The sequence below is a fragment of the Schistocerca serialis genome, chromosome 3 (assembly GCF_023864345.2).
Source record: "Schistocerca serialis cubense isolate TAMUIC-IGC-003099 chromosome 3, iqSchSeri2.2, whole genome shotgun sequence".
Classification (NCBI taxonomy): domain Eukaryota; kingdom Metazoa; phylum Arthropoda; class Insecta; order Orthoptera; family Acrididae; genus Schistocerca; species Schistocerca serialis.
This window is the reverse complement of record NC_064640.1, coordinates 883,516,558-883,541,343: the sequence shown is the minus strand read 5'-3', so window position 1 is coordinate 883,541,343 and position 24,786 is coordinate 883,516,558. Positions and strand designations below refer to the sequence as shown.

Genomic DNA, 24,786 nt, shown 5'->3' with positions numbered 1-24,786 from the left:
TATTATAGCTTTCTGAAGTTTGCTGTCAGCCTTTGCTATCTTCAGTCCTACCAAATTTATCAGATGCAGACATACGGCAAAATGTCTAGAAATGTTTGTTTTCAACATCCAAGTCATCCATTAAATCACTCCCACTACATCTTTTTCTGCTTCTGAAAACTGTAGCCATCCACCACCTGTGTTTCCTTGGGTCTTTGTTGGGTCTCCTTCTATCTTGTTCCTGAACTAACAGGAATATCACAAGGAAGTTGGCACTTACTATAACCACTTTGTCCATTTTTAAATTAGGAAGCTGGTACTGACTGCAAGTACAGAACGGATCGCCATGAATCACAGCCTGGCAAGCAACTGGGGTACCATGGACAAAGACAGAAGCAACACAAGTGTGAGTCAGACAAGTTACACAAGACTCCTGATAGATGAGTCTGACAAACACAAGTCTGGCGAGCATGAGTAGTGTGTACACATCTTATGCCTGCAGTCGAAATCAGCAGTAATGTGAACTGAAGGATATTGAGTTGTGTAGCCAATGGCATCCCATATCATTGCAGCAGGTGCTGAGTCCTTACTACTAATATGAATGCTTGTTCTCCTCGGGGCCTCCATCATCGTCCTTTATATAAAACCAGGACTCATTTGAAAAGACACTGCCATACTACTCCTACCACTGTTAGCACGACTCTGCTGACATACAAAGTGAAGCTTCAACAATGGTAGCCATGCTGACAGTTCATGGTGCTCCAGACATTGTTGCACTCTCTGTGTGGATACTTGTGTTATTGCAAATAATGCCATTTCCTGATTCAAGGTAGATAATGATCCTGAACGATTGAGAAAACAATAAGCATGTCATCTCTGGTGCTGGTCCTGCAAGGGTACTGATACCTGGCATTGCACTGAGTATGTCCTTCTTGACCCACTGATTCCAAATTCAAGCAACAGTCATTGGACACTGGCCAGCACAGACAGCAATGCTGTAGGGCAACAGAGAGTGATCTCTGCAGGCAAAGTTCTTGCCACTGTCGAATTCTGACTCATTCTGAAAGACATTACTTCTTCTTACATGAAGAATAACACTACCTTCTCTCCCCTCACAAAAAAATTCAAATGTGAATTCCAGAAAAAAACCTACTGCATAGTCCTTCCTTAATAACAGATGTAAATGACATTACTCCTACTTACCTCATGTCATTGCACTGAATCGCTAATAATTTCCATATCCGAGCATGTAGTACACTTTCTGCCAATTTCACATTTGCTGCATGCTGCCTTCGTGGAGCTGTACTTTTAATGGTCAGAAATTTAAGTTAAAACTTAGAATTATTATCAAACATCTAAACTGAAATTAATGTTTGGATACCTGTCTGGTGAAATTAAACAACTGCCTTTTGAGTTCATGAAACTCATGCAAGTTAAATGTGTATTCTACACTCCTGGAAATGGAAAAAAGAACACATTGACACCGGTGTGTCAGACCCACCATACTTGCTCCGGACACTGCGAGAGGGCTGTACAAGCAATGATCACACGCACAGCACAGCGGACACACCAGGAACCGCGGTGTTGGCCGTCGAATGGCGCTAGCTGCGCAGCATTTGTGCACCGCCGCCGTCAGTGTCAGCCAGTTTGCCGTGGCATACGGACCTCCATCGCAGTCTTTAACACTGGTAGCATGCCGCGACAGCGTGGACGTGAACCGTATGTGCAGTTGACGGACTTTGAGCGAGGGCGTATAGTGGGCATGCGGGAGGCCGGGTGGACGTACCGCCGAATTGCTCAACACGTGGGGCGTGAGGTCTCCACAGTACATCGATGTTGTCGCCAGTGGTCGGCGGAAGGTGCACGTGCCCGTCGACCTGGGACCGGACCGCAGCGACGCACGGATGCACGCCAAGACCGTAGAATCCTACGCAGTGCCGTAGGGGACCGCACCGCCGCTTCCCAGCAAATTAGGGACACTGTTGCTCCTGGGGTATTGGCGAGGACCATTCGCAACCGTCTCCATGAAGCTGGGCTACAGTCCCGCAAACCGTTAGGCTGTCTTACGCTCACGCCCCAACATCATGCAGCCCGCCTCCAGTGGTGTCGCGACAGGCGTGAATGGAGGGACGAATGGAGACGTGTCGTCTTCAGCGATGAGAGTCGCTTCTGCCTTGGTGCCAATGATGGTCGTAAGCGTGTTTGGTGCCGTGCAGGTGAGCGCCACAATCAGGACTGCATATGACCGAGGCACACAGGGCCAACACCCGGCATCATGGTGTGGGGAGCGATCTGCTACACTGGCCGTACACCACTGGTGATCGTCGAGGGGACACTGAATAGTGCACGGTACATCCAAACCGTCATCGAACCCATCGTTCTACCATTCCTAGACCGGCAAGGGAACGTGCTGTTCCAACAGGACAATGCACTTCCGCATGTATCCCGTGCCACCCAACGTGCTCTAGAAGGTGTAAGTCAACTACCCTGGCCAGCAAGATCTCCGGATCTGTCCTCCATTGAGCATGTTTGGGACTGGATGAAGCGTCGTCTCACGCGGTCTGCACGTCCAGCACGAACGCTGGTCCAACTGAGGCGCCAGGTGGAAATGGCATGGCAAGCCGTTCCACAGGACTACATCCAGCATCTCTACGATCGTCTCCATGGGAGAATAGCAGCCTGCATTGCTGCGAAAGGTGGATATACACTGTACTAGTGCCGACATTGTGCATGCTCTGTTGCCTGTGTCTACGTGCCTGTGGTTCTGTCAGTGTGATCATGTGATGTATCTGACCCCAGGAATGTGTCAATAAAGTTTCCCCTTCCTGGGACAATGAATTCACGGTGTTCTTATTTCAATTTCCAGGAGTGTATTTATAATCAAAATTAGGCTATTTTTCAAAAATCTTGAGATCTTTAGAAGTTTGTATTTGAAGTCTGAAGACTGCTGGTCTAACCGAAACTATTCAAAGGGTTTGCAATTCCTGCACACACTTCGCAGTGCATTTACTTCTTAATGTTATTTGTTGTTAACAATGAAAATGAGTTTCAGCTGAGGTGTTATTTTACATGTAGGTTTTACCACTTGGTCAGTAGTTCAGTATGTGGTTCTGTATTATTGAGCACAGCTTCAACAAGCACCCATAGGAAATAAGGTAAGAGATACTGAATACATAGAAATTCAAAACAAAATTTAAACTGTGCCTGATAGCCATTTCATCCATACATTATTTGATTATCTTGATTCAAGGATTGAAGACTTCTATTAGCTGCATTAAAGTAGCAGCATTCACTGCAGTCAGGCCTCTACTGTTACGAATGTAGGTACTTGTTTTTCTTTTTTATAGGTACCAACATGACTGGATGCATTTTACACTGGGGTGACAATTGTCATGGGCTACCCCTAACTTCATGTCGGACCTCCTATTGCCTGACATAGTGCAGCAACTCAATGTGGCATGGACTCAACAAGTCTTTGGAAGTCCACAGCAGAAACACTGAACCATGTGGCCTCTACAGATGTCCATAATTGCGAAAGTGTTACCAGTGCAGTATTTTGTGCATGAACTGACGTCTCTGTTATGTCCCACAAATGTTCGTGTCGGATGATCTGGTGACCAATCATTGGTTCGAACTGTCCAGAATGTTCTTCAAACTGATCATTAACAACTGTGGCCCGGTGACATGGCGCATTGTCATCCATAAAAATTCCATCATTTTTTGGGAATATGAAACCCATGAATGGCTGCAAATGGTCTCCAAATAGCCTAACATAACCAAAGGTCCCAGTACATTCCATGTAAATACAGCCCACACCATTATGCAGCCACCACCAGCTTTCACAGTCCCTTGTTGTTGACAACTTCAGTCCATGGCTTCGTGGGGTCTGCACCACACTCAAACTCTCCCATCAGCTCTTAACAACTGACACCAGGACTCATCTGACCAGCACACTATTTTCCAGTAATCTAGTGTACAACCAACATCGTCATGACCCCAGGAAATGCACTGCAGGTGACATTGTGCTTTTAGCAAAGGCACTCACGTCAGTCTCCTGCTGGAATAGTCCATTAATGCCAAATTTCGCCACACTGTCCTAACACATATGTTCATCATATGTCCCACACTGATTTCTGCAGTTATTTCATGCAGTGTTGTTTGTCTGTTAGCACTTACTACTCTACACAAACGCCATTGCATTGTCTGTGTCCTAAGAATAGAAACACGCAGACTGTTCAAAAAATCTGTAATTTCGCGCCAATGGTGTGTTGGAGTGAAATGTGGTTGGCACCCCTGCACATGCCTGTGCTTAATGTATAACTGCCAGAAGTTTCATTGTTGTATGTCTGTTAGTTATTATTCAGTGCTGTATTGAGTAGAACATTGTGTCGCACAGTTTGCAAATCTCGAGATGGCATAGTTAGATGAGCAATGCTTCTCCACTAAATTTGGTGTGAAACTCAAGAAAACTTTTACAGACACACACAAAATGATGCATAAAGTCTACGGTGATGAGTGCTTAAGCTGTACTTGGTGTTATGAATGGTTCACATGGTTTAAAAATGGCCGGACGGAAGTTAAAGATGACCCTCATTCAGAACACCCTTCAACAACTACCAACAATGCTCATGTCAGGAATGTTAATGAAATTGTGCATGCCAATTGAAGACGGACTGTCCGAGAGCTTGCAAAATAATGTAACATTTCAGTTGGATCGTGTCATAAAATCCTGACAGCTTCTTGGAATGCATCATGCTGCCGCCAAGTTCGTCTCATAGTTCATAAGTTAAGACCATAAAAAACTTCACCTCCCATCTGTGAAGAGCTTTTGGATCATGCAAATAAGAATAAAATGTTCCTTTAAAGAATCAGAACTGGCGATATGACGTGGGTCTATGGTTATGATGTTGAGACCAAGGTTCAATCTTCACAATGGGTTGGGAAAGGTTTTCCAAGACCAAAAATATCATGTCAAATGTCAAAGCCATACTGATGGTTTTCTATGACTTTGAAGGATTAGTACATCATGAATTCGTGCCACAGAAACAAAGTTTTAATCGATAGTACTATCGAGACGTGTTCAACACCTGCAAGAAATTGTGAGAAGGAAATGGGCTGAAATGTGGCGATACAATACGTGGCTCTTGCTCCATGATACACCCACACATTCATCCCTGTTGGTGTGTGCCTATTGCACAAAAACAGAAATCACTGTGCTGCTCATCCTCCATACTCTCCAGACCTGGCAACTGCAGACTTTTTATTTTATTTCCGGAGTTGAAAACCCCGTTGATAGGATGAAGATTTGCAATCATAGATGAGATAAAAGAAAATTGGCACATGGCACTTCATACCCTCCAGAAAGAGGCGTACCAAGACTGCTCCTGGAAGTGGAAATGGTGTTGGAAGCAGAGTATCAATTGTGGAGGACAGTATTTTGAAGGAGGCCATGCACAATAAGTAAAAGATAAGTGTAGATTTTTTTAACAGACCTCGTAACTGCATTTTGCAGTCGAACACACAATAGATGTAGAAGTACTTCATCACTGCACCAACTTGCTGTTTGGTACAGACGTGAACATAAGAAACATAAACATGTGCTTGCGATGTTGTCCTCAGTCTAGATGAAGGTTTAACATGCCACATGTCAATGAAGCAGACCTCTATGTTTTACATAACGTAAAACTTTCCCTCATATGCTTGGTTGCAGTTTTCTTCCCTAGTGATATTTTCAAAATCTGCCCCAAAGTTCTCAGGCCACCAAGGGTAAAATAATTAAATTGATGGTAGTTAGACCAAGAAAGTACTGTACTAGATTCCAAGAGATAAGGAAAGACCAATATGATGACCTAGTGGCAGATAGGTAGATGACATTAGAAAATGTGGAGGACCAACATGGATGCATACACTGAGGTTGTATAGCAATATGCACATATACAAATGGCAGTAGTATTGTGCACATGAGGTATAAAAGGGCAGTGCACTGGAGGAGCTGTCATTTGTACTCAGTTGATTTATGTGAAAAGTTTTCCGACGTGAATATGGTCGCACAACAGGAACTGACAGACTTTAAACATGGAATGGTAGTTGGAGCTAGATGCATGGTACATCCCATTTTTGGAAATTGTTGGGGAATTCAATATTCCGGGATCAACAGTGTGAAGAATGTGCCAAGAAAACTACATCTCAGCCATTACCCCTCACCATGGACAATGCAGTGGCTGACAGCCTTCACTTAATGACTGAAAGCAGTGGCGTTTGTGTAGAGTTGTCAATGCTAACAGACAAGCAACACTGCGTGAAATAACCACAATAATCAATGTGGGATGTATGACAAACATATGTATTAGGACAGTGTGGCGAAATTTGGCGTTAATGGGCAATGGCAGCAGCAACCAACACGAGTGCCTTTGCTAACTGTACTACTACATCACCTGCAGAGCCTCTCCTGGGCTCATGATCATTTTATTGGACCCTAGACAACGAGAAAACCATGGCCTGGTCAGATGAGTCTGATTTCAGTTGGTAAGAGCTGATGGTAGGAGTTAAGTGTGGTGCAGACCCCACGAAGCCATGGAACCCAGTTGTGAAGGTGGTGGTGGCTCCATAATGGTGTGGGCTGTATTTACATGGAATGAACTGGGACCTCTGGTTATGTTAGGCTAAATGTTTAAATGCAATGTACTGGGTCCTCTGGTCCAACTGAACCAATCATTGACTGGAAATGGTTATGTTCAGCTGCTTGGAGACCATTTTCAGCCATTCGTGGACTTCATGTTCACAAAAACCAATGTGCCATGTCATCGGGCCACAGGTGACTGGTTTGAAGAGCATTCTGGACAATTCAAGAAAATCGGTTTGGTCATCCAGATTGCCCGACATGAATCCCATTGAACATTTATGGGCCACAATCAAGATGTCAGTTCATGCACAAAATCCTACAACGACAATACTTGTGCAATTATGAGTGGCTACAGAAGCAATATGACTCAATATTTCTGCAGGGGACTTAAAACAACTTGTCGAGTACATGCCAAGTTGAGTTCATGCACTATGCCACAGAAAACAAGATCCAACACTACATTAGGAGGTATCCCATCACTTGTCACCTCAGTGTATGTATGGTTGAAGACTAATGAAAGGTATCCAGCAAGCAAAGAACTTCCTTGGTTCAGCTACCATCAATTTGTCTGGCTACACATCCTGTCCACATCATTTTCATTGTAATCCTGATTATGTTTTCCACTTCATTCTTTTACCTGACACTCTTAACTAGTTTCCACTCTCTTAGAACAGAGAGTTCCTTATATGCATCTCTTCATTCCACAATGAGCAGCCCACAGTTTTTTATTTGTTGTCTCACTGCAATAAGCCAAATCTGGTGACACACAGTATTTGTAAACTTTCCATTTGAAACCCATTAGAAGTTTCTTAGTTCTGAAAACTCCATTTATTTTTATCAACAGCAGACCAACCCAGTTTAGCCTTCCGTTTATATTTTTTCCTGACAACTTAGTTGTTGTCAAGAACAGGATTTCACCCAGCAGTGGATTTCACATGGTTGATGGTATATAAAAATGAGACCTGGTCAGCAGATCCAATAAACTGACTAGTAACTTTGAGTTGACGAGTCATTTGCTCCTTTTTGTAATCTCCAATACCACTGTAAGAGGCGAGGGGTGAGTCATAGTCTGGCCATAGCTAATGTAGCAGGTGATCATCTGACCAGAGAAAAAAGTGCCTTTCCTCAGCATAACGATGAAGACCAAGACTGCCACTGTTTATACTCTGTACATAACACAAGTGTCTGAAAGTCATAACTGAAATGTTGTGTCTGAATTAACCAAAGTCATAACTGAAATGTTGTGTCTGAATTAACCAACTTAGGCAGCATTAGTAACATTCTTGCAAGGAGTGAATCATAAGCTCTGATGGTCATCCACTCTTCTATAACTGTCTTGTATTTTCCTTGCAGCTGCTCTTTGCTCTTCAGTCAAGCAATAACTTAAAGCAATGTAATTAAATGTTTCAAAAAGCTCAATTTTCAGTTTCTGACGATTTCAAATGGCCCTACCCCAAAGTTAGCATCAGCAGTTGCTACTAGAGGCACTAGCATTATTCGAATACAGAGCATCAGATAGTCTACCACAAAAATTTATTCACTGTAGCCACATAATACATTAACATATGAAGTTCATTCATAATTTTTGCCCACTGGTGAACTTTCTTCTTATTTAGCACGTTAATTCAAATTATGGTTGAAGTTATTCTGATTATCAGCTACACCCTATTAAATGCTTACTACTTAATGGATGATGAAACTTTTCTTGATAAATAATAACACAACTAAGTCATTATGGCAATCCACCAAAGATGACTGTGCACAATTTAATATGATGTGCAGGTATTTTGGTAGTGTCTATACTAATAACAATTCCATAGCCAATCAACATGCAAAAAGGAAAACAATGGTAATTCAAATATCCAAGCAAGTGGAAACTACACCTTAGTCTGGGAATAAAAACCAAGACAAATGATAGTATCCATCAATGACGAAATGTACCTGTCCAAGCATTTAATAGTATTATGAAAAAGATAGTTGCTACTCCACCATATAGCGGAGATGCTGAGACGCAGATAGGTACAATAAATAGACTGTCACAAAATAAGCTTTCAGCCATCAAGATCTTTGTCAACAATAGATGACATTTTTGTTCATTTATTTATTCATCTAGGGATCATCTTACAATGATACCTGATTTTTCATTGTAATAAAAAATAGCTTAAAAATATAAATACACACAATATATAACTATTTGTTTGTGAGAATACGTCGGCCATGGCCTAAATAAAGGAATCAGCCCATCATTTGCCTGAAATGATACATAAAAATCACAGAAAACCGCTAAGGATGGCCAGACAAGGTGAACTCCATTCTCAAGAATATGAGGTCAGCACCCCAACCGCATTGCCTCTTTCAGTTGGTCCCTATTTCACTATGTTCTTTCATTTACACACAACTAGATTCAGGTACACTGAAGAGCCAAAGAAACTGGTATAGGCATGTGTAATCGAATACAGAGATATGTAATGACAGAATATGGCACTGTGGTCTGCAATGCCTATATAAGACAACAAGTGTCTGACGCAGTTGTGTCTGCGTGTCACCAGATTTGGCTTATTGCAGTGAGACAACAAATAAAGAACTGTGGGCTCCTCATTGTGGAATGAAGAGATGCATATGCAGTTGTTAGATCAGTTACAGCTGCTACAATGGCAGGTTACCAAGATTTAAGTGATTTGAATGTGGTGTTATAGTCAGTACACGAGCGATGGAACATAGCATCTCCTACGCAGCAATGAAGAGGGGATTTTCCCATATGACCATTTCATGAGTGTACCATGAATATCAGGAATCAAGTAAAATATCAATCTTCAACATCACTCCGGCCAGAAAAAGATCCTGGAAGAACGGGACCAAAGACAACTGAAAAGAATTGTTTAATGTGACAGAATTGCAACCCTTCTGCAAACTGCTGCAGATTTCAATGCTGGGCCATCAATAAGTATCAGCATGCGAACCATTCAACAAAACATTACCTATAGGAGCTTTCGGAGCCAAAGGCTGTCGTGTACCTTGGTGACTGCACGACCCAAAGCTTTACCTCTCACCTGGGCCCATCAACACCGACATTGGACTGTTGATGGTTGGAAACATGTTGCCTAGTCAGGTGAGTCTCATTTCAAATTGTATTGAGTGGATGGACGTGTACAGAAATGGAGACAACCTCATGAATGCATGGACCCTGCATGTCAGCAGGAGACTGTTCAAGCTGGTGGAGGCTCTATAATGGTGTGGGGCGTGTGCAGTTGGAGTGATATGGAACCCCTGATATGTCAAGATATGACTCTTGACAGGTGACACATACGTAAGCACCCTGTCTGATCACCTGCATCCATTCATATCCATTGTGCATTCCGACACATATGGGCAGTTCCAGCAGGACAGTGCAACATCCCACAAGTTCAGAATTGCTGGACAGTAGCTCCAGGAACACTTTTCTGAGTTTAAACACTTCCGTTGGCCACCAAACTCCCCAGACATGAACATTATTGACCATATATGGGATGCCATGCAAAATTCTTTCAGAAGAGATCTCCACCCCCTCGTACTCTTATGGATTTATGGACAGCTTTGCAGGATTCATGGTGTCAATTCTTTGGCTCTTCAGTGTAAGTTATAATGTGCAATATACTCTTGCTTTTCATCACTGCATACAATAAGGACACCTAATGTTAACTCCTGAGCCATAAACATGCTGCTGTGCCCCTTGCACTAACTTCAGCAGTTCGAAGATTTATCAAAGAAAATCACACTCACTCAGATGTTTGTAGGAACACAAATATTCTGGCTTATTTTTCTGTTACATTTTAATACACATGATTATATGCTTAAATCTGAAGGAGATTAAAGCCATATCCACACATACTTCTCAGAGAAAATGAACTTTAAAAGTCATATTTCCAGTGGCAGCTTATGAGTATACAATTTGGATGTTCACAAATTTTTAGATTCAGATAAATTTGAGAGTGTGAAATTAATAGCACCTGCTATATAACAGTTACACTTACAGCCACTGCCAATAACAATAAGAATGGTAATAATAATAAGATGCACAGCTTATCTGACAAAAGAAAGAATTGTTTTTGTGGATCCTATAACTCTTTCAGAAACCCACAAAATAGGTTTACTGTAAGTACAACTTCAACATACAGTACAACTTTAACATATACTGATGTCTGATATAATTTTACTACAGTATACAGTGAGTGAATTAACATATCTGAGGAGTATGCTATCATGTAGCAAGATGTATGCCGAGTGAATGGGGATAAAAGTCTTCCGCAGTGTGCTACCACCTGGTGGCACTGACGTAAACTTCTAGTTGAGTGGCAAGGGCTAGCAGTGCACATCGACAACCATGCACATTGTTTACCAAGTTCATATGTATTTGGCCCATAAGGCAATTACTTCACGCAAGTTGCGTGTGGGCGAGAGGTCCTTAAGGTGTACACAACTGAAGGTGTGCTCGCAACCCTAAAGCCCAAGTTTCATAGAGTCTAGAAGAGCAGTAGCATGCTAGATTTAAGTGCCGTATCTTTCCGCCTGCGGCATCTACGTTACATTCAACAGCACTCAAAGAAAAATAACCAATAAATCCGCAAGGTGTCTAAAGTCAGACTGCTCACGTGCTCTTGTGTCCTTACACAGCAGCCACCACTGTATATTTCTATGCAAATAGACCTTCTGTAGACTTTTGATATAGGAACTGAAAATTCTCCCACTGAAATTACAAAATATTTATTCTGTCATGTAGTTAATCATTGTTAAAATATATCTGTTCAAAATAAGCAGCTACCTATCTTTTTCATATCGTTATTCCATTCCTGATTTTCCATTGTTTGACTTCATTGTTACATTTTTAAGTATTACTCAAAAAGTGTGCTGTATCCAGCAACCATCATTTTCAGTATGTTTCCACAGGAGAGTAATCCCATAAGTGAAAACATCGAATTTTTAACTACACACTGAAAACTTGTTTTTGGACATACATTGTTTGCAACATTGCCTCATATCTATTTGAGTCTGCTAAGTGAAGTTTTAATTTTATCTGTGTTCATAAATAAGGGGCAGACAAATGAAAATCAGATGGAAAAAGGTAAGTAAAATGTTTATTATTTCAAAAGTAATCACTATTGCTGTTAATACATTTATCACATTGCGAGAAAAGACACTCAATGCTTTCATGGAAGAATGTTTGAGGTTGCCTACTGTAACAATCCAAGGGTAATTTTCTCTGTTCAAAATTGACTCTAATCAATGCTGGTCTTGCTGTTAATGAATCGCTCAATACCACTTTTTGTTGATACATAATTCTCAGTTTTCGCTGTGATGCTGAATTTTATTTTATTTATTCATTATTTCTATATCTTTATCCTACTGGATAATTATGGACATATTCAGTATGCTTCCTATATGAAAATATGAGCATTAAAAAAAATTGTCATCCAGCTATTTTTATGTTCAACTTGAACAAAATCAGGTAAAAATAATTATTAATGTCAACAGAAGTTATATTTTACAATAATACACGAGACTCTATTTTGCTAACGTACAAAATTAATGTCACAGAATCTATGACTGTAACTTCTTTGAAAAAGATGTTGTAACCATGTGGCAAGAAAGTCTGTGTTAAGCTATGGTTATAGCGTGGCCTGTTTTGTGAAAGAATGTTGAATGTTAAAAGTATTGAATCTGGTTGGAAGAAATTATGTGATGAAAAGTTTGACAAGTATTATGTCCGGATTCAAGATAGCCAGAGATTAATCAGCTACAGTGAAAGAAAATTAGTGTTTCAGTCATTCTGTAAAAAAGCTGGACATCACTTACAGAGTATCTGAACAAAAATTACCTGCCCCTTGACACTGATACTGCAACAAAGTGAAATTGAAATTATCTTTTTCTGTTCTCTACCACTGCTACTGTCATAATTTTCACGTCATCACAATAAATGTGGTTTACATATAACACACAATGTTAATAATTCTTCATCACAAGTGATCATTAACAATGCTCAACACTAGTGGTGGCTTTAGGGTATGAAAATGTGATTTCACCCAGGTGTACACCTCTTTATCTGAAGCAAATCAATAACCACTACTGTCTTCCTATGGAAATTGTACTGAGAGAGATCAGGAGTGTGTGCAGGATGTATAAGGGCTTCTCACTGAAACTTCTGCAGCACATTCTGAAACTTCTGCAGCACATTCAAAACAATCTTGGAAACATGTCAGCTGTATCTTGTCCAAGTTGTCTATGCTGGGCCAATGTTGGCTACACCAATGGCCCATCATGACCACCTATGAGTTTCTATCTTGCTGAGACCTCTCTTCTTGACTGTCTTCAAACACAACCACTCACCATCAATATGGCTACAATGACACCACCCTTGTGAAAAATCTGTCACGTGCAACATCAGTGAATATTGGTGTGTTGGAACCAGGTACTTCGGGTCCAAGTCCAAATAACTTTGTTGTTGTATTCATCTTATGAGTGTAAATATACATTAGTTGGCATGGCTCTCTTGGCCACAATACAAAAGTCTGAATTTATAAAACCTCAAGAAATGCTTGTACTTGGGTTGGTTTGTAGGCAGGTACATTGTAGTGTTGTTACAAGCTCCCACTTAGATTCGCCTTGAGCTACTACCTCTAGATTACTTTTAAAAGCTTAGATAGGTTTATGTCAGCATATCTGTCTGCATTTACCATCTTACAAGCTTCACATGTGTTTGTGGTGATGTGTCTCTTGCACATAATAAAGTGCAAATCATTATTTTGGCCACACACCTTGGTCTTTTCACTGCTATTTCTGTTAAATAAACGTCACTGAGAAAAACACCAAATGTATTACTGATGATTTGTCTCTTGGTTGTACTGACATAACTACTGCACTTCACCAGTTAAATGTTTAATATTAATTTTGGCTTGCCTGTATTAACGTTATCAGTCGCCTGTTGATCTCAAGAGAGAGAGAGACCCACTGGCTGCAAACCATTTTTAACTGACAGAAACTGATCCAATACTAGTCACCAGAGGATAAATGCACTGATTTATTCTTTGAAATCTTAAAAAATCATTAGTCACAAATGCACCAATTTTTAACTCTGACGGTTACTGAATGCTGGTTGTAAGACAACTCTGGAAGTCCTTCCACTACTTACTGGATGCTGCTGAAATAACAGAATACCCTGGTTGTTGAAATGATACACCTTTCTTGGAAGTATGCCAACAAACTTTTAGATGGTGAAGTAGTATGTATCTTAAAAAACACTGAAATGTTGAGAAGGACCTGAAGAGAGGCAACAGATGTGTAATACAAAAAGCACAGTGGCCATCCACCAATGTCAGACTGTCAATAGCATCAAATAAATAGTGTAGGAGGATACAGTTAAGGTGCTGCAGAAATCAGGGCATTGTGTTGCTGTTGTTAGTAATGATTACAAACAATCAGATGTGGTTGCACTTCTTTAAATCCATGACCTAAAGACAAAACTTGAAATGCAAACATATCAAATTACCAAAACATAAAATTTGTTAATACAACTGTGACCACGGGAAAGATGATGGAACTGTCTCTTTGCGCATACATGTTGCTGCATTTCACGACACTTGTGGTTTGTTTACACAACTTATGCGACTGTTACAAAATAATGCAGTCTGTTGTTGCCAGCATCCTAAGGGACATGGTGCACACAAGACACTGGTAATTATTTCCAGACTTGGCACCTCAGTGTTCTATCCAAAAGGAAAAGGAAAAATCATATACTAAGTAGAGAATTTTCCTCTGCCGCTGAGGTGCAACTCAAAATGATGAAGTGACTCACTCTGTTTGATGCCACATCCTATCACCAGAGAGTGTAAACCTTCTTTAGCCATTATACAACTACTTGAATCACTTGGGTAATAATTATGAAACTTTTTAACACAATAACACAACACAAAAAGAACAGTGTGTTTTCTCTTCACTCATTCACTGACAATAAAACAGGGCAACTTATTTTTCACTAATAAAAGTAGTATTGTTTACAGCAAAACACAAGTATGTTTTTTCAGACAGAAAACAAATCATCTGTCATGTGAGACCTAATGTCTGTGTCATGTACCTACAGTGATACGCAAATCGGTGTTTGTCTTTTCCAGCACTTGTAACATGGCTATAAGGCTGGTAAATAAAGGCAAAAGGGATTATTGTCTTTGAACATTAATGAATGACACCCTGTGACAGAAGTGGCAGATTTTCAATGAGGTTAACACCATGGACAGTCCCACAGGTATGAGAAATTGCACATATCCTAAACTATAAGGAACTCAAATTAGAACTGAAGCCGCAAGACAATCATGATAGACCATACACACTTCTGTGTGTTCCTGATGATGGTTAAAATCATCTAAATATGAGGCAGCAATGCTTCAGTACATCATAGCTAATGGTCCCCTTTTGCATATACTAGTGCTTATTATTTGTACATGTAGGTCAAGCTTTTGCTTGGTTTCATACATGTCACAGTTACTTTATCTAAAGATACTTTCTTCTTTTAAGATCCTCCTAAACAATGGAATATAATAATATTATGAAAAGGAAAGTTGCTACTCACTACACAGCAGAGATGCTTAGTCATGACAGGCACAACAAAAAGACTGTCACAGAATACGCTTTTGGCCAACAAGGCCTTTGTCAAAAATAAATGACACGCACGCACGCACGCACACACACACACACACACACACACACACACACACACACACACACTTTCACGCAAATGTAACTCACACACAACTGCAGTCTCTGGCAGCTGAAGCCATGCTGCAAGCAGCAGCAGCAGTGCATGACTGAAGTGGCAACTGGGAGGGGTAAGGAGGAGGCTGGTGTGGGAAGACAGAGGCATAGCACGGTAGGGGTGAGGGACAGTGAAGTGCTGCTGGGCAGCAGGCAGGGACGAAGTGGAAAGAGAGTAGGGCACCTAGATGCAGTCGGGAGGTTAGACAGAGGGCAGGGGGGAGGTGGGGGGGGGGGTAGCAGAAAAGGGGAGAAGTAAAAAGACTGGGTGCAATGGTGGAATGAAGGCTGTGTAGTGCTGGAACGGGAACAGGGAAGGGGCTGGGTGGGTAAGGACAATGACTAACAAAGGTTGATGCCAGGAGGGTTATGGGAGCATAGGATATATTGCAGGGATATTTCCCACCTGCACAATTCAGAAAACTGGTGGTCCATAGGTCACAGGCTGTGAAGCAGTCATTGAAATAAAGGATGTCATTTTGGGCAATGTGCTCAGCAGCAGGGTGGTCCATTTGTTTCTAGGCCACAGTTTGTCAGTGACCATTCATGTGGATAGACAACTTGTTGGTTGTCATGCCCACATTGAATGCAGCACAGTGGTTGCAGCTTAGGCTGTAGATCACATGACTGGTTTCACATGTAGCGCTGCCTTCGATGGGATAGGTGATGTTTGTGACTGGACTGGAGTAGGTGGTGGTGGGAGGATTTATGGGACAGGTCTTGCATCTAGGTCTATTACAGGGATATGAGCCGTGAGATAAGGGGTTGGGAGCAGGGATTAGGTAGGGATGGATGAGTATATTGTGTAGGTTCGCAAATGGCAGAATACCACTGTGAGAGGTGTGGGAAGGATAGCATGCAGGATGAGAGGTAGTCGAAACCCTGGCAGAGAATGTAATTCAGTTGCTCCAGTCCTGGGTTACAAGAGGACTGCTCCTCTGTGTATGACGGTGAGACTTTGGGAAATGATGGGAGACTGGAAAGATAAGGCACGACAGATTTGTTTTTGTACAAGGATGGGAAGATTATTATGGTCTGTGAAGACCTCAGTGAGACCCATGGTATATTTCGGGAGGGACTACTCATCACTGCAGATGCAACACAACCATGGGTGGCTAGGCTGCATGGAAGGGACTTCTTGGTATGGAATGGGTGGCAGCTGTCGAAGTGGAGGTATTGCTCATGGTTAGTACATTTCATATGGACAGAGGTACTGATGTAGCCATCCTTGAGGTGGAGCTCAACATCTAGGAAGGTGGTCTGTTGGGTTGAGTGGGACCAGGTGAAGAAAATGGGGGAGAAGCTCTAGAGGTTCTGGAGGAATGTGGATAGGGTGTCCTCACCCTCAATCGATATCGCACAGATGTCATCAATGAATCTGAACCAGGTGAGGGGTTTAGGATTCTGGGGTTTAGGAAGGATTCCTCTAGATGGCCCATGAAAGGATTGGCATAGGATAGTGCCATGCGGGTGCCCATAGCCATACCCCAGATTTGTTTGTAGGTAATGTCTTCAAAGGAGACGTAATTGTACATGAGGATATAGTTGGTCACGGTGACTAGGAATCAGGTTGTTGGTTTGGAATCTGTCGGGTGTTGGGAAAGGTAGTGTTCAATAGCAGTAAGGCCATTGGTATTAGGGATGTTAGTGAAAAGGGAGGTGGCGTCAATAGTGACAAGCAGGGCACCGTGTGGTAAAAGGACAGGAACTGTGGAGAGTCGGTGGAGGAAATTGTTGGTATCTTTTATACAGGAGGTTAGGATCTGGGTAATAGGCTGAAGGTGTCTGTCTATGACAGCAGAGATTCTCTCAGTGGGGGCACAGTAACTGGCCACAATGGGGTGTCCTGGATGGTTAGGTTTATGTAGGAGTGCGGGGAGTGGTATGGGTGATCAGAGAGATGGATTCTGGGGAGACGTTCAGGGATGGGCCTAAGGATTTGAGGATAGATCCTGCTGGATTTCTGGAATGGGGTCACCGTGGCAAGGTTGGTATGTGGATGTATCTGACAGCTGGTGGAGTCCTACTACTAGGTAATCCTTGCAGTTCAAAACAACAGTGGTGGAGCCTTTGTCCACAGGTAGGATTATAAGGTTGGGACCAGTTTTCAGATGGTGGACTTCAATTCTCTCTGTTAGTTTACAAGCTGAGGGATAGAAAGTTAACAGGGGGTGATTTGGGGGCAGTTGGGGTGGATTACGGTTGGATGGAGGGTGAACTGGGTCAGGCAGGGTTCAACATGGTCCCTGATTGAGTATGATTGGTAAGGTTGGTGGTTAAAAAGTGTTTCCACTGTAGGGACCATGAGAAGGAGAGAAGCTCTTTAAAAAGTCCTGGTTGGTTGAATTTGGGAGTGCAGCAAAAGGTGAGGCCTTTGGAAAGGACTGATATTTCTGTGGGGCTAAGGCTTCTGGAGGAAAGTTTGCCAGCCGGTGTGGCCGAGCGGTTCTAGGCGCTTCAGTCTGGAACCGCACGACCCATATGGTCACAGGTTCGAATCCTGCCACAGGCACGGATGTGTGTGATGTCCTAAGGTTAGTTAGGTTTAAGTAGTTCTAAGTTCTAGGGAACTGATGACCTCAGATGTTCAGTCCCACTGTGCTCACAGTCATGTGAACTATTTTTGGAGGAAAGTTTCATGACAGTGTTCTATGTCTACTTAGGTTCTGGATTCTTGTGAACAAAAGAGTTGATGATAGCGAAAGGCGAAAACTCGTTACAATTGGTGTGAAGTGTGAAGTTACAATAAGATCAAATGAAGGGTATAAATTATACAAAAAATGTATACTTCACTGTGGGTATCAGGTCTGAGGTTGCATAGGTGTGAAGAAGGGGGACAGCAGATGTGACTGGATGAAGTGAAATTAATGGGTGTGAACTGGGATAGAATGAAGAAAGGGGGGGGGGGGGGGTCATAGTGTGAGATACGAGGTCATGTGGCAACAGAAAATTGGGGAAATAACACACGAAAATATGGAAGAATGAAGCAGGGAGAGTGATCAGTTTGAAGGTTATAGGCTTAATGATATCAGAGGGAGTAATGTGGGACAGAAGATGCCACACCAACAATTAGCATGGTCTTGTAGCCATCTCTTGTGTGTGGCTGAGGTGGTTTATACAGTGTGACTCATAACTAGAGTATGCAGTGTGGTTTGTAAGGCAACAAGAGAAACACAGGAAAGAAGGGAAAGGAGGGTGGACATTGAACATAGTAATGCATTACAAAATAGTAACAACGGAAAACAGCACTAGGTTAGGTGTTGCTACTCACCATACAGTGGAGATGCTGAGTCAAGATAGGCACAACAAAAAGACAGTCACAGAATAAGCTTATGGCCAACAAGACCTTTGTCAAAAATGTGCAACAGACACACACATACACACACACAACACACACACTCATGCAAACGCAACTCACACACACAATAGTTAAAATTAGTGGGATCACACAATAACGATTCACTTCAAAATTAGGATGGGATAATGAATAGAGACAATGTTAAAGAGCAAATCTAAGTTTTATATCAAAACTGAAAGTATGTTTCCTGTTTACTCCATTGCTGATCTGAAATCAACATCCAGTGGAGAACAAAACAAATGAGAATTTCAAAATATACATGATTTCTCGTAGACTTATGATCTTATGCAAGTTAAATTATAAAGTAAACCACAGAACAGTGTTTCAATGAAAGTCAAACAAATAAAGCAAAATCAGTAGAATAAATAATATTTAACACTGCAAAATGACCTACAAAAAGGTGTCATTACCTCAAATGGGATAAAAGCAGCTCAGGACATCTGGTCAACTAAGTATAAACAATATTCATTTTTGGCAATGTTCCACTTTATTAGCATCCATCAATGTATTCACTTCCCGAATACTGGAGGAAGGAAGACTGCAGTTTCACACCTCATCAATATTTTGATCATTGCAAATGGAGTTTTTGCTCAGTTGTTAACAATGACCCTGAAGGATTTTATATCAAATTTGGCAGGTATAATTTAAGGGAGCTATAGAAAACTTCAATCGTGTCAGTCAGCCTGGAATTTTAGACTCCCGAATACAAAATTCAGTGACTCACACACTTCGTCATACCACTGAGTCCTTAAATGTTAACAAACAAACACTGAAAATGTTGCACCCAATTCCACTTTCTACTCACTAACTCAAACTAGTGCTTTTCAACATCCAAAATTCAATAGTAATGGCATTTATTAAATGTAACCGTGACATCTTGATTACACACAGCTGGAAATTATTTTTTTTAGCAATAAAGTTTGTTACCGCATATCTGTAAACTACAAAGCCATAAATTGTATAAGTCATCACAACTTACAGCAAGGGCCCCATCAGCTGGTGCTGGAACTGATTCTTCAAGAGACTGGATGGCTAAATTTTCTTCAGCTTCAGGTATTTGTAGAAGTGGTGCAGGTGGCTGAACTAATGATATGGAAGAAGACCTCTGATCTTCTGTCATTAATGGCTGCTGCACATCAGTAAATATTGCTACTGCTGGTGGTGTTTCCGTGTGCCGAACAACTTCCATACTCGGTGCCTTATCTGTTGTCCTTCTTGGCAATCCCTGTGTAACAGAAATCTAAGCATAACACTTCTATCTGCACATCAATATTAATTTTAGTATCATTAATCAAATTCACTATTCATTACAAATAATATGCAAAGTTACTACACATAAGGAGATGCTTCATGCATATTCAACAATTCATTAATCAATGGGAAGCAATCAGTTGTGGATGAAAGGGGGGATTGGGGCACGCGCACATGTCATGAATACTCCCCAAAATATTTTCAGAAATGTTTACATTTTCACATAGTCCCTACTTTCTCAACTCTTAACTCAGGATACTTTTCAACTGTTTCTGTGTAGGTTTGACCATGTGGATGGTGGATGAGTTTCCAGCCAGACCAGTAACATTCCAGCCACATAAAGGCACCCATACACAAACTGACTGCACCTGATATCAACAACAAATCCAACATGTTTCCAGAATGAGATTTTCACTCTGCAGCGGAGTGTGCGCTGATATGAAACTTCCTGGCAGATTAAAACTGTGTGCCCGACCGAGACTCGAACTCGGGACCTTTGCCTTTCGCGGGCAAGTGCTCTACCAACTGAGCTACCGAAGCACGACTCACGTCCGGTACTCACAGCTTTACTTCTGCCAGTACCTCGTCTCCTACCTTCCAAACTTTACAGAAGCTCTCCTGCGAACCTAGCAGAACTAGCACTCCTGAAAGAAAGGATATTGCGGAGACATGGCTTAGCCACAGCCTGGGGGATGTTTCCAGAATGAGATTTTCACTCTGCAGTGGAGTGTACGCTGATATGAAACTTCCTGGCAGATTAAAACTGTGTGCCTGACCAAGACTCGAACTCAGGACCTTTGCCTTTCACGGGCAAGTGCTCTAAATCCACAAACAGAACCAGCAAGACAGTGAGAAAGAGAGAGAGAGAGATATAGAGAGTGAGAGAGGGGGGGGGGGGGGGGAGGGGGAGAGAGAGAGAGAGAGAGAGAGAGAGAGAGAGAGAGAGAGAGAGAGAGGACGTTATCAAAACTATCAGTTTTCTGCTATTATAGTTCTTCAATTAACTGCAAACACATGAACTTCTCAGATTTTCGGATGTATGCCTTTTTAAAATATATTTAATAATTGCAAATTCTTGAACTTTATCCTAAAGCACTGTACTATTTCACTGAATGAACAATTTATTATACAATTATAACCAAACAATTAATTCTGCCTCTGTATATGTCTGCTTGTGTCTGTATATGTGTTGATGGATATGTGTGTGTGTGCTAGTGTATACCCGTCCTTTTTTCCCCCTAAGGTAAGTCTTTCCGCTCCCGGGATTGGAATGACTCCTTACCCTCTCCCTTAAAACCCAAATCCTTTCGTCTTTCCCTCTCCTTCCCTCTTTCCTGATTAGGCAACAGTTTGTTGCGAAAGCTTGAATTTTGTGTGTATGTTTGTGTTTGTTTGTGTGTCTATCGACGTGCCAGCGCTTTTGTTTGGTAAGTCACGTCATCTTTGTTTTTAGATATACAAACAATTAATTATTATTATAATAAAACGTTCTAAATGCACTGACAGAAAAATTGCAAGAAAAATAATTAATGTTGCGTAATGAAATTTCTGGAGTACATTTCTCTAGGTAGAATATTTACGTGATTAACACTGCAAGTTCACATGTTAATGTAAGCATGAGATAAGCCATTGCAAATGTGAAATGCCGGTCCATTAATAACCTATTTAACCACCAGAATGTTGAATGCACAGATGCAAATGTGCATACATTGTGTTGTACAGGTGCCAGATGTCAGTTTGTGTGATGGAGTTTCATGCCTGTTGCACTTAGGTCAGTCAATAAGAATATGAGAAGACACCAAAATAGAGATAATGTATGGAAATCAATAAACAAAAAACTGGGGGCAAAAATAAATGATAAATTGCTGAAGTTTTATAAAATATATAACAGGATTCTATTCAGGACAACCCATGAAAATACAGATGCTTGGAGGATTTGTTGGCCAGGGAGATTTGTGGAAGATGTGATTGATCAGTACCACCAAAGTTATGGGGTACAAGAAATGTGTCACAAAATTGAGAGACCGCATAAATTTTGACAATATGGTTAAAAGATTATATTAGAGAATATGAAAATACAATTGCTTGGAGGATTTGTTGGCCAGGCAGTTTTGTAGAAGACGTGATTGATCAGTACCACCAAAGTTACGGGGTAAACAGTCACACCAGCAGGTTACCAATGCAACATATCCAACCAAGCATATTGAAAGAGCTTTTACCACTAGATTTTTAAGGGTTGTAACTGTTCCTGAAATTTGTACAGAAACTAGAGCTGTCTTCCACAATCAGTTCCAATATGTAACAAGTTTTCCCACCAGTCTTTCTATAGTATGTTTTCACTCGCCAAAAATGACAATTGTATGCAAACCAACAAATCGATTTCATACAACAACTAATCTGATTTTATCAACCATTACCAACTACTATACACACTCTCCATCAAAATAATATCATAGTATTAAAAGCAATTATGAAATTCTTTGATAAATGCAACTTTATTCTGTAAAACTATAAACCACACTGAGAGGTAGTTATGACCTTTACATCACAAGCCACAATAAACAAATAAAAAAAGAATGAGTGACAATGATTGCTGTCAGTGTGGACAGAAACAGAGACAAGAAACAAAGTCAGAAATAGAGGTGAAACACTGTAGGAAATAATGTTTCCAACAGAAACATATTTCCAGTGGCAGTGTGGACGCCACTTCACACTAGTTTTTGCTGATGCCACTTCTCATTACTTTTTGCTGTGGTGAGGTCACTAGTGGACTTTCGATTACCAAATTTTGTGATTGCTTGCGAATGCCCCCTGTGTGTAGTTCGACTATTTATTTCCTTCGTAGTGTGTGACATAAGAGTGCAGTTTGCTGTTTTACAGCAACGGTGCATTGAAAGTACCATACCGCAAATACATCACAATTATCATTAAATGTCAATTAATGTAGCATCAACGTTGTAAGGCTTCAAGAGAATTTATGATAACTGATGCACAATACAAAATTCAGGTGAGTAAGCTGTAGTGTAATGGCTAAAATCATGGGTAGCTGCATTAGAGGTTATACGTCCGCAACTCACTAAATGCCAATATGTTTTTCAACTTAGCCTAGTTATCACCTTCGTTATGATCGTAATACAACATGTTCTGCAATATTCAATGTTATTGAACATTTACGTGTCATTAGACAACAAATGATGAAATAATTATTTTCCTGTTTATTTCCAAATGTGTTGTGATTTCCAAGAGTGTGGTTAGGCACAAACCTCAGAGGACAGCTTGTATTCATGCAAGTGAAACAAGCAGCAATAAAATTCATATTGCTCCTTGTCACAAATACTCCGCTGTTTATTTCCGAATATGTGGCAATTTCCGAGTGTGTGGTTAGGCAGGAACCTAAGAGGAAAGCTTAAATTGCTGCAAGAGAAACAATGAGCAATAACATTCATATTCTTCCTTGTCACAAACATTTTCCACATTACACAACTACAAACATATTCCCCAAAGAGTTCTTTCTACAACTGAGATTTTACTGTCAGTAACACACCCATAAATATCAAATTGATGCTATGACAATTGACAAATTGATATCTTTGTTCCTGGTTGCCTTTACAGTGCTACCACATCATGATTACATCAGTTCCTGCAAACTGTTCCTGTGAACTGTGCTCGACCCATCATCATTGAGCGGTGAAGCTAAACGTGGCACATTTTGTTGGCAACATTGATCGTGGATTACATCAGTATTTCCTTTCCCTTGGCTCCCCTCTCCGCAACAACTAGAAATATTCCCTTAACTCTGCCATCAGCCATGGCACAAACCATCTGTCTTTTGTGCCACTTATTACTCATTCAGTCAATAAAATCAAGTAAACAGTACTAGAAACAAATGTAAAAACAGGGTACTTTGAGCATTGATCTTATGGGTTTTTCACAAGGCCTACAAATTTATGGTGTAGAATCGAGAAAAATGTAAAATCGGAGAACGGAAAATCGAAGTTCCACAGTAGATCTATGTGCTGATGAAAATACAGATATAATTATGAAACATAAACACAAAAATGTGGGTGCATACATTATTACAAATTTCATTACAATGACAGAATCTGTCATGGCACTCAATACTGCACATAATGCATAGCATGCAAAACCAACAAACAAGTATGAAACTCCCTGGCAGATTAAAATAAAGAATCAAAACTCAGAACCTTTGCCTTTTGTGGGCATGTGCTCTACTGACTGAGCTGCCCAAGCATGCCTCAAGACCCATCCTCAACAGCTTTACATCTGCCAGTACTCCACTTCCTACATTACAAGCTTCACAGAAGTTCTCCTGCAAACCTCACAGGAAGTTTCCAGCACACACACTGCTGCAGAGTGAATGAAGAGCCCAGGCTGTGGCTAAGCCATGTCTCCACAATATCCTTTTTTCCAGGCATGCTAGTCCTGCAAGGTTCACAGGAAAACTTCTGTCGAGTCTGGAAGGCATGACATGAGGTATTGGTGGAAGTACAGCTGTGAGGACAGGTCGCGAGTACTGCTTGGGTATCTTAGTCAGTAGAGCACCTGCACGCAAAGGGCAAAGGTCCTGAGTTCAAGTTTTAGTCCAGCACATAGATTTAATCTGCCAGGAAGTTTCAAATCAGCATACACTCTACTACAGAGTATATTTGTAGACGAACAAGCATAAAGGTCAAATATACTGCACACAGCCTTTAACAGGCTCTGGAGTTTAAATAGCAGGATGAAAAGATGAGAGTTGTGATAGCTGCCCATTTTTAAAAAAAAACTGTAATAAATG

At 41.1% G+C, this 24,786-nt stretch overlaps 1 protein-coding gene across 1 annotated transcript in view; it reads right to left on the bottom strand.

Annotated features, from left to right (window-relative positions):
* The window catches only part of LOC126471296 (uncharacterized), a 172,406-nt gene that overhangs the window by 23,244 nt on the left and 124,376 nt on the right, over positions 1-24,786 (bottom strand). The window contains exon 12 of the mRNA XM_050099416.1: positions 19,717-19,962. Coding sequence (XP_049955373.1) covers positions 19,717-19,962 — 246 coding nt within the window. The remainder of the gene's footprint in view (positions 1-19,716; positions 19,963-24,786) is intronic.